The 11,284-nt window shown below is 32.6% G+C and overlaps 1 protein-coding gene across 2 annotated transcripts in view; it reads right to left on the reverse strand.

The window, feature by feature from the left end:
- GRID2 (glutamate receptor, ionotropic, delta 2) overlaps positions 1 to 11,284 on the reverse strand; it is a 1,454,036-nt gene that overhangs the window by 292,379 nt on the left and 1,150,373 nt on the right. For both annotated transcript variants that reach the window (XM_004681119.2, XM_004681118.2), the window contains one exon: positions 8,397 to 8,709. In XM_004681119.2, the coding sequence (XP_004681176.1) occupies positions 8,397 to 8,709 (313 nt within the window). The remainder of the gene's footprint in view (positions 1 to 8,396; positions 8,710 to 11,284) is intronic.

An 11,284-nucleotide genomic window follows, 5' to 3' on the forward strand; every position in this document is an offset into this window, starting at 1 on the left:
CACTTTGGGAAAGAAGAAAAACAACACAAAGTATCTTAAAGTCACCCTTCAAAGTATCTCTCAGGAAACTACTTCCTTGTTTGGCTAAATACTAAAACAGTGTTTTAGTTATTCAGAGTATTTGTAAGTGGTGCACAGTGGTCCAAAAGTGTTCATTATGCCAGAACTTTATGAGTTTTATAAAGAGAAATCTGATTTATGACTTACATTCCTTAATTACTTTTAACTTTTAAGAAGTTCAGCATGAACTTTTTGATTCATATCATGAATAACTGATATTAAAGTAAATAAAACTCCTGGGCATGTTGAATACACATCATTCATATATGCATTCTGCTAAGGAGCTTTTTAAAGTCCTTTGGGAATGTAAACCATTATTTTTGTAATTTAGCTTTATGACATTGCTTTCTAGTCACACAAATTACTCACTCCCTACACACATAATGGTAGTTTGAACAGTTCCTGAAAGCATGAAAACTCAAATTTTTCCTCAAGTAGTAGAGAATGCTGGTGATAAAAAAGGAAAGAAAATTAGTAGCTTGTCATGTTTTAAAGCAGAATGGGACAATTCTCAAGTGGATGTGAAAACACTCAAAGTGCTTGGTGCTCCCTTAGTTAGAACTGCCAATCATAATTAACAACAACAAAGATGTTATTCTAACCTAAATTAAAATCACAGAGAGCCTTTTTGTGGTAATACCTGTAAGAACAGAATGTAGAAAGAAACATCACTATAGCTCAGTTAACCTGTCACTGGGAATTACTCTCATTTTCCCTGTGCTCATTAGGTTCAGTAAACAACAAAGCTAGCCAATATCATTTTTGTTATTTTCAAATTGAATGTGAAATATTAGATGACATTACAAAGCAATGACTGTAGCCACTACATATCAAGGCTTGACTATGTTGCGTTTTGCGAATAGGATATTGATAAATTTCATGTATCTTAGAGCTACACTCCTAAAAATGAATGTCTTTTTGAGTTACTTGCAAAATTTAAAGAGATGCTCTCATCATCAATATCTTCTGCTGCTTAATTTAATAGAGACAGTTTTGATTCTCTATAAAGGTGCAAACCATCTGGCAATGGGAAGAGGCCTTTATTTTCTTCTCAAATTTCTCCTAGACTCTCAAAGCCAGTGGGGTGCCAGTCAAGTTAACTCTTGTGCAGCAATAGCAGTTATTTCTACAACTCCTAAAGGTCCTTTATTCATCAGTGGCATCTACAGAACTATTTGATTTTTAAGAAGACCACCAAAGGAATTTTCTTTCTTTAATCTTTCTTATATTTTCATCTGCTCACTGTTTGGTCCCAGTCAGACCATGACCATTTAAATGGTGCTGAACAATCCTGCAAGGGTCATGTGTCTTTGTTATTTAGGACCTTCTGGAAAGTAGTGCATTTGGGAGAGGCACATGGAATACCCAAGAACTGTTTACTTTAACAGTTACTGTACATTTACTCTTATTGTTACTGTTTCTTGTTGTCTTTTTCTCTTCCTGTCCTGGCATATAAGTAGTAGATACTTAATAAATGCTTGTTGGTAAACACATGTGATTGTTTCAAAAATATATATTTTTAAGATTTATTTATTCATACAGAAGTGGGGTACAGGCCAGAGGTGCAGGAAAAGTGAGAGGATTCCCCAGAGACAGAGTGGAAAGCAGAACAGTTAGATCGAGGAAGTACACTGCTGAGGGGAGCAGCAGGCGGGTCAGGAGAGGTCTGCTTTGCAGTGTGGATCACCTCTGGGGTGGGGGAATCTAACTCACACTGAAGTGGCTGCGGCTGGCTTGCAGTGCTGCGCTTTAACCCACTATGCCACCAGGAAGGGCCTGCTTCAAATATTTTACAAGATAATAAATGTTTATATTTCATTGAATCAAGTGGAAATATCTTTGAAAATTCCATCTGCAAATGAACAGCAGGTACAGTTACATGTGTGAACAACTTTTAGAAGGTCTCCCTGGTCCAGATAATATGGACCCACTACCATAAGCTAAACATAGGGGAAGCTTAAATCTTGAATCTTAGTTATTTCTATTTTAGTTGGTTGATTGCAGAGAGATGTGCACTAACAGAGAGAAAAGAGAGGATATAAAAATCACAAAAAAATTACTTGAAATTGGTCTCTATTCATTCATTTAACTAATTAATTCACAAATGCTAATCTTCTAAATGAACAGATGTATTAAGTTTGTCTCTATACTGGACCATACTGCTCTGCACAGTTGGAGTTCCTGAGCTGTTTTTACAGAAGGCTTCAAAGTTACAAATTAAAAAAAAATCAGTTAGTAAATAACTCACATATATTTAACTTTCCTTCTTTTAGCTGTCCCTAAACTATTTTTTTTAGAAATCCATCTAATAACATACAAGATGCATTTTTACCCCACTCAATCTAGTCTTGCACCTCAATAAAGATTATAATTATGAAATAACAGTGTATTTAAAAAATGTATTTATTTTGTACAATTATCACAATTCCCAACTCAATTCCAATGCATGTATCATATTATTTATTTTATTGTTGGGTCAATGAGTCATCTACTTATTTATTTTTAATCAAATTATATAAAGTCATCAGGTCATCTTTTAATGAACTGAACTTTTTATTGTTAGCAAGTGAAAGGGTAGCAGTACTTTGAAGACAAAATAGTTAATCATACACAATTCACAATATTACCTATCATTATAAATTTGTATAAATGTATAATTAGCCTACAGTTCATGTGATTTATTTAAGGACACAGTTGTGATCAAGAAGATTTTAATATATTTATAACTTCTCATATCTGCCACATATTTACAGAACTGGAACAGAAAAATAACCATGGTGGCTAATTTTATTTATTTATTCCGTGAATATACTTAAAAGTATATTGAAAGGTAATCACTTCAACAAAATTTGGAAAACCAATCCATAAGCATATCAAATTCCTACCCCCATAGGTTTCAACCAATAGGAGACTTTATTTTAAAATTTCTCAACCTAGGTACTATCACATAAGGGACATTCCTAGCATTTCCTTTTTGGTATATTGAATTTCTGGTTCCTGGGGAACCGAGTGTGATCTAACAAATACAAAATTATTAACTGCAGGCTGATAGTAAGGTTTTTTATTGACTTTGATATCAGTATGCATTTCTTAAACACCCAGTATGCACAAGACACTGAAATATGGAGAGAGGGACTATACATACGGCACTGTCTCATCTTCAAGGGACTCAGGTGGAAATGAATGAGAAAAGAGAAGCAATTATATTATACTTGATTAGTATTATGACAAATATATCTTTGAAAGGGTAGAAGACAGTCCACATTTCCACAATTCCTGAAACAAGTGAGATCAAAACAAGAACTAGAGGCAGCACAAGAAACTATCATGTGAATGTGGGGAATTGGTAATAAAGGCAATATGAGGAACTCAAAAAAGCCAATAGCATGTGTGATAAACTATGCACACATGGGCTCTCATTTCTTTTTACAAGTAAATTTTCTTGGAAAACAAGAGAAAAAGAAAAGTGTAGAAACAAAGACTGGAAACAGTCTTGTGTTCAAGAGACATAACTCAATTTGGATTAACGAGGCCATCCAATAAAGTGATTGGTAACAGATGAGAATCATTCACTGGACAAGAGCCAGAGCATGGGATTTTGTTCATGCTCTAAAAGCATGGTAGAGCCAAAGAACTATTTGCAAAAGTGAGGTGTTTTTTTTTTTTTTTCATCTAAGTAAATATGTGAAACTCCCATTTGTAGAGAACAAAATTAGATGAAAGCACTTTATGAGTCTCCAATATTTCAGATGAGACATGACATAGGGTTAATCTAGGTAAAATTCAAGGCCATTGGCTCTAGTTGAGAAGAAATTGTGACTTCTGCAAATATTTAGGAGGTGAAATTAGCAGGATATGATGATAGTTAAATATACAATATTGAAACAAGAAGAATCAAAGTGTTTCAAGTGATCTAATATGTGTGACTGTGAGTAAAATTTGCAGTTTCCTTAAGACTAAAGAATATATTTTCCATACAATACAAAAATTCCATTCCTAGTCATATGCCCAAAGCACACACAAACCCTAATTAGAAAGGAAAACTGCTTTCCTATGTTTACTGCCTCACTATTTACAACAGGCAGAATTTGGGAACAACCTAAATATCCTCTAACAGATGAATGGTACAAGAGGATGCATGTAAATACAATGGAATACTACTCAGTGAGCAAAAAGATAAACTCATATAATTTGCAGCTATTGGATGGAGTTGTAAAGGATTATGATAACGATAAAGATACATACAATTTATTTCATCTTTTTGTATAATACAGGTAAAACAAACAAAATATAAAATAAAGAGAAATCTTGAAAGCTGACCATACGTGTGACATATCCAGGAGAGGAGAGAAAGGAACCAAGGAAGGAGTAGTTACAGGAGGGGGTAGCGAATATTGTACTAGGGTTACCAGAAAAAGGGTGTCATGTGATGGGAGCAAAAAGGAGAGGACTTTTCTAATGGAGGGTTACCAAGACTTTGATGGTGGGCATTGTGAAATAACATTCATTTGTAGAGAAGTAAATCTAGAAACTTAAGCCATCTAATGTGATGTAAATTAACACTGTCAATAAATGTAACTTCACAGATAAAAAGGTAAAATTTTAAGGAAAGAATGGGAAAGATCATGATTAAAATATTAAATAAGAGCAGCTTTTGAAATGCTGAAATTTGATGCTTCTGGTATATCCAGAGGGTGACCATATGAACAGTTGGATCTACAATATTAAAGATTCAATATTGGGTGATAGGGATTCAGGAGTCATTTTGATACTAATGGTTACTGAAACCATGCATTGAATAACTGGATAGAAGGGGAAAAATGAGATGAAATAGGGTAACTAAACCTAGCTATTCAAGTTTCTATTTCTAATCAATATTGACATCTTATCTATCATTTATTTACAACTCCAACATCTAGATCATCATTTCCTCTCTTGCTTAGCTGACCGTCATTACAAATGATTCACTAATTCCTCTATGCTCTCATTTCCTTAGTCATCTTTGAAGTCCTTCACAATTTCTTAACTTCAAGAATTCACATGCACACACCTATAACCTATTTACTGTTGCTCCACTTCAAAAAGCTTAGGCTTATATGTTCCACTTTATAAAGACAAACTTCAGACTCTGATATTGATATTTTCTCATTGTTCCTTTTTTTAACTGAGAGTATAGTATCCTGCTAACTTTAATGATGCCCCTTGAACAAGATATCATAAAAAGAAACAGAAAGGATGATGCTAATGAACTCAACAACAAATCTATACAAAAGCTATTTCTATATAAAGACATATTTTTTAAATAGTACACATTCACTCTATATTTTTAAAGAATCTTAGTCCTTAGGCAAATGATGCACCATTTGTATTTATACTTTTCTTTTTCTTTTTTTTTTAAGATTTATTTATACATACAGAAGTGGGGTACAGGTCAGAGGTACAGGGGTAGTGAAACTATTCACCAAAGACAGAGTGGTGAGCAAAATAGATAGTTCAATGAAATATACTGCTGAGGGAAGCAGCAGGCAAGACAGGAGAGATCTGCTGTGCCATTTGGGTCATCTCCAGGCTGGGGATCGAACTCACACTGAAGCGGCTGCTGCTAGCTTGCAGCGCTGCACCCTAATGCACTGTGCCACCAGGAAGGGCCTATATTTATACTTTTCAATTGAATATAATAATTTAGAAATGGTTGTTAAAAAAATGTTGTAAAATATAAACTATGGTGTCCACATTTAAATATTTTCTGTGGACCTAACTACATAGTATGAACATGGTACCTGAATATTTCTCATCATTTCTTACCAGTTTCCACAGAAAGTTCTAACATTCTTTTTCTTTGGGTTCTACCTAAGCTGCCTCAGGGTCAGCGGTCCTTTTTTCAAGTGTATGCAGTTATGAACAAATGCTTTGTGTGATTTAATTCCCTTCCAAGTTTCAGTTATTGTCAATATCTTCCAAATACATATTGAACTCTTATAGCTCTTCTGTGCTTCTGACAAATACATGAAGCCATGTCAAACATTAGAAATATCCTCTTGGATGCTTCATAGATAGTCCATATTCAACAAGCACCAGAATGAATGTATGATCTTCCATTATCTGGGCTTTTTCTTTTCTTTTGCTGTAAATGACATCAGCATCCAGTAGACATAATTTCCCATTTCAGAATAAAAATATTCACTACAGTATAAAATTTTGTCTCTCTTTATACTTCAGTAACAATCCCCACAAGAGTATATACTTGCTCAAGTTCTTTTGATAATAATTCATCAAAACCTTTCTCTTAGTTCCCAATTCTACCTTATTTTTGTGCTAGCCACATCAGTTCTTTAATTAAGATATATTAATTTTTTTGTTTCTACATTGCCCTTTAAAAATTTACTTTTCACACCAAGAATATATACATTTATAAATTGTATATGTCTTACCCTGTCAATATCCATAAATACTTGAAAATTTCCTTGAGGATTAAACTTAAGCACTTGATAATATATATATAATATTTTGTCAGCCTTCATCCAGCTCCACTATGCATAGTCTATCCTAGATTCTTTGTTACTTCTTGTCATTAAATTTTAACTCTTCCATTTATATTTTCTTTTCTCAATCTTATTCTTCAATAAATTCTTTACATAGTAATCCTGTTTATGTTTCTATGGTACTAATTCAAATAGTCATCATTGTTATACTAACATAAGATTATTCTGAGTACTTCTGACTCAGAGTAGTGTGTGATTATATTGATGAGGTTTTATCCAAAGTTGTATTTGCTTGTTTATATGTTTGTATCTCATTAAATGTGTAGTTTAATGCTGACAAAATTTGTTTTATTACTTTATACTCAATCCTAGCAAAATTCTACATATATAAGTAGCATGAATTAAACATTTATTGTAATAGTAACTATTAAATAAATTTAAAGTGTCAGCTATAAGACAACTATAATTTTAGTCATAGTTTATGTCCAGAATAGTAGTGGGAGAAACAAGTTTGTGGAAATTTAAGAGTAGGTAGTGAGGAAGTACAAGTTAAGAGTCTAGACAAACCTGATGATTAGTTAAATGAAAAGAGAAATAGTGACACTGAAGGAAAGATTCAGTAGCAAATATGAGCAACAAGTAAGATGACATTGATAATTGTAAATATTAAAGCAAATGCATCATGTAGTTCTCTGACAAAATATATCCTCCACTTCAGTAGGTGCAACAATTTTGTAATAAAATATAAATCCCCTTCAAAAACAGTGGGGAGAGAAAAGTATACTGGACTATGATGATGGCACATGGGTGATATGGTGATGGAAAGTCCATGGGGATTACAACTGAGTAGGGAAAAGGCACAAAATGATATAAAAATATATAAATCCCTTATTTAAAAAATATTCCCCTCTGTGATAGCAGTAATATTAAATAAAGAGATACAGGGTCATACATGGTGGCACAGCAGGTTAAAGCATATCACTAAGAAGCTAACGTCACTTTCCATGAGTTCGATCCCTGCCTGCCCGGAGGTGACCATATGGCGCAGCAGACCTCTCCTGACCCACCTGCTGCTCCCCTCAGCAGCATACTTCATCAGTTGGCCTGTTCTGTTCCCGACTCTGCCTCTAGTGAATCCTCTCACCGCCCCTGAGCCTCTGGCCTGTACCCCAGTTCTGTATGCACAAATAAATCTTTTTAAAAAATAAATAAAGAGATACACTTGGTGAGAGTCAAATAATGAACTCAACACAAGTAGGCTATGTTGAATATTGATTACAAAAGTGGTATTCTTTAGAATATAAATTATAAATGAAATCATCATTAAATTTTATATAGCTAAAAGGTAAAACATAAAGTTCTTTAATATTAGGTTAAAAAATATTATTTATCAGTTCTTTAAAAGGTCTTTAAATTAATCCAAATCTTTTTACCATCCATGACTATTTTTGATATATGAAATAATATCATTGAATAAGAACAATTAAATTTATTTTATATATGCAAATAATTAAGTAGTACCTGTGTATATTAAGTAGTTTTATACCAGTAACATTCCCAGAAATGCAGACTTTAGGGAGGAAAATCAGAACTTGAATTTCTTATGAACCTTACCACTGTCATTCATTTTTTGCTTTGTTGATGGCATTGAATTTGTATCAAAGCTAATGAGCCATGTTGCTAGAGACCTACTATTTTTGAGATCACTAAGAGTAAGAAATATTCTTTTCTAAGCACATCATGAAGATCCCTTAGAATACATACTGATGTCAGCTACAGGATCTTTCAACTGAATTCATGGACTTTAAAATATCACATTTCTTTTTTTATACTAAAATTTATTATTATCCTTACCTTGCTGTACAAAGGATCCATACACAAACCACATGGAATTGTAGAGAGTAGTAGAAGTCATTGATCCCATTTGTAATCGTGGGGGGTTCAGCCAATTCAAGAGGTAGACTAGTAGACCCACAAGGAGGACTGTGCCAGCAATACAAGCCCACAGAGAGAGATCAAATGGTGCAAGACAAGCAAACATATCCACAGTTTTTTCAGCCCTTCGAAGCAGTACTCCCACTGAGTAGTCCATGTAACGGGTTGTAAAGTCCACTACATTCTCACGATCTGGAGTGATGGTTAAAGCAGAAATACCTATGTCAGCTCTCTGAAAAATTGAAAGAGAAAGGAATATATTTACAATAAGAAAATCATTTTGATTTATGTAATTCTAACTTGCCTTGAGGAAAAATTAATCGCCTCAGGCAACATTTTAAGTCTTTATAAATTGAAAAGTGTTACGGAGATATCTTAGAGAAGAACTATGTGTGACTTGGATTTCTTAATGCACGTCTTGCTCCTCTGGAATCACATAAATTACCTTGTTCATATTATCAGAGCGTATGAAGAATATTTCAGTCAGAGACCTGAAGGAAATAGTCTCTTTCCCTTGGGTCATTTATTAAAGTCCTAATTAATGCAGTAGCAAAGACAAAACTTATGAATTCTTTTTGAGAAAAATTTTCCAATATATTCAATATGTTTTTAACATTTACATTATTGGTAGGTAGGCTACTTTAAAAAAATGGCATTGTACCCTTGATTTAGATGGCAAATTATAATTTATCCTTTAAATTCTTCATCATAATTTAGATTATTGGACTTCAAATACATTAGAATTTGTTGAAAATTTTGTAGCATTTTACTGAAAAAATAAACCAGATAAATCTAGAAATAATAACCCTTCTTCTCTGTGTGTGTCTCCTTAGATTCTTAGTGCTAGCACTCCAAACTATAGCATGTGTCATTATTCTTATTTAAAGTATATGTTAGGATAACAGTAAGAGCACAAAACAAATGACTTATATTTGAAGTTAATAAAGCAAGAACAAATATTTCAATATTTAAAAGATACATCTTGCTAAATAATCATCTGTGAATCATCTGTGGAAAATTTCTTCCATATATATACAAATAACAGTAAAAAGTTGAATATTTTTATTAACTTTTTTTTTGTTTTATGAAACAATATGAAAACTTTGTTTTTGTTTTTGGCAAAAACAAAAATATGGACAGTAACATGCCTAGTGGAATGGTTATCCAACTCAGATAAATTTTCTCTCTGATGTTATAATGACCTCAAAGTGATTCTAGCAAAATTTATTCACTATATACACTAAGGATTTAAATAATTTTTCTTATTTAATTCTTGCAGTAAGTTATGAATTGTATCCCCCCACCACCATTTTCATGATGAAGAAACTGAGACAAAGAATTTAAACGACTTAGACATTTCTCACTCTTAATAATTATAGTAACTAGATATCAAATTTATGTTTCTTTAACACCAAAACCTATACTTATAACTTATACTAAATTGCAAGAAATCATTCATTGTCCAATTAATTCAAACAAGGCAACTAAGATTTTAGGACTAGTTTTACCTTGAAAAATTGGAAATTTTTTTTTAAATTGCACTATTTATATTGCAACATCATATTAATTTAAGATTACAAGTTTAGACATTAATATCAAACTTCATAATACTATGTGAAAATGAAGTTTAAAAGAAATAATTAGTATTGCTTATAAGTTTAATTTTTTTTTATAGATAAATGTTAGAAATTGTTCTTTTCAGCCTAAAGCCTAATGTGGGGCTTTCGCTATATAGTCCTGTCTTTTCTGAATTTCACTTTGTTTGTCAGTGTTGGTATTACTATTGTGAGTTAACTCATTTATCTCAGTTTTAGAGGTTATTAAATAACTATCCAAGATTCAATTAAGCTCTCAGGAGGGGCATTTATATTTTCAGGACATTGACTTACTATGGAGCTGTAATTTACTAACTGTTGTATAAAACATTTTATAACTGAACTAAAGTCAGAAAATCTCACCTACAAAGGAACTTACTGATAACACAGTGATTGAATATTTTTAAATGTTGATAAATGTTTTGTTATTATATCATAATTTTAATTTTTCAAAATTATGAACTAGATAGTCATGTACTGATTTTAATAATAGATGTTTTGAAGTATAACACAATGAATTTCTATAATGCCATAATGTGAGATACTTAGGGAAGAATGTGAGGTTTTAAAAAGGAAGCAGATTATTTTTTATGTGCTAAAATATTTGTTTATTTTGTATATGCTAAACTATCTGTTAAACATGATTACCACTCGTCATATTTCTATGGAGAATTTTCTCAATTCTAGCCTAATTTCAACTTTAGCCTATTCAATTTTTAGATATCCCCAACTCCCATGCTGGATATATATATACAATAGCCTTTTTTACATTTGACATATACACATACATTCCTGCCTGCTGAGGTTTATGTACACATTCCTAAAGACATTCATCACTTCAGTCTCAGAATCCATGATGCAGCAGATCAATTTTTCTTGATATGAATATGTGATCATCCCTTCGTGTATTAGAAAAGCTGTACTAGAAAGCAAACATGTCAGAAACCACTGATTCAGAAATATGACCCTAAAACTTCTTGAAGACCTCCACCAATCAAAAATAGAGATAAACGATTGTTCCTACCCTTCCTCTTGCCCTCGCCCTCCTCCTTTCTGCCTTTATTTGTTTTCCTTGCTCTCTCTTCATTCCTTTCCCTCCCTCCCCCTCTCCTTTTCTAGCCCTCTACTTTTTGTACTTATTTATAAGTGTATGTATAAGTGTACTTATGTTGACTTACTCATCTAGCTTTACAATGACTTTTCAAGTCTTTA

Source organism: Condylura cristata, unplaced genomic scaffold (assembly GCF_000260355.1).
Source record: "Condylura cristata isolate star-nosed mole 26May11 unplaced genomic scaffold, ConCri1.0 scaffold00012, whole genome shotgun sequence".
NCBI classification, from domain to species: Eukaryota; Metazoa; Chordata; class Mammalia; order Eulipotyphla; family Talpidae; genus Condylura; species Condylura cristata.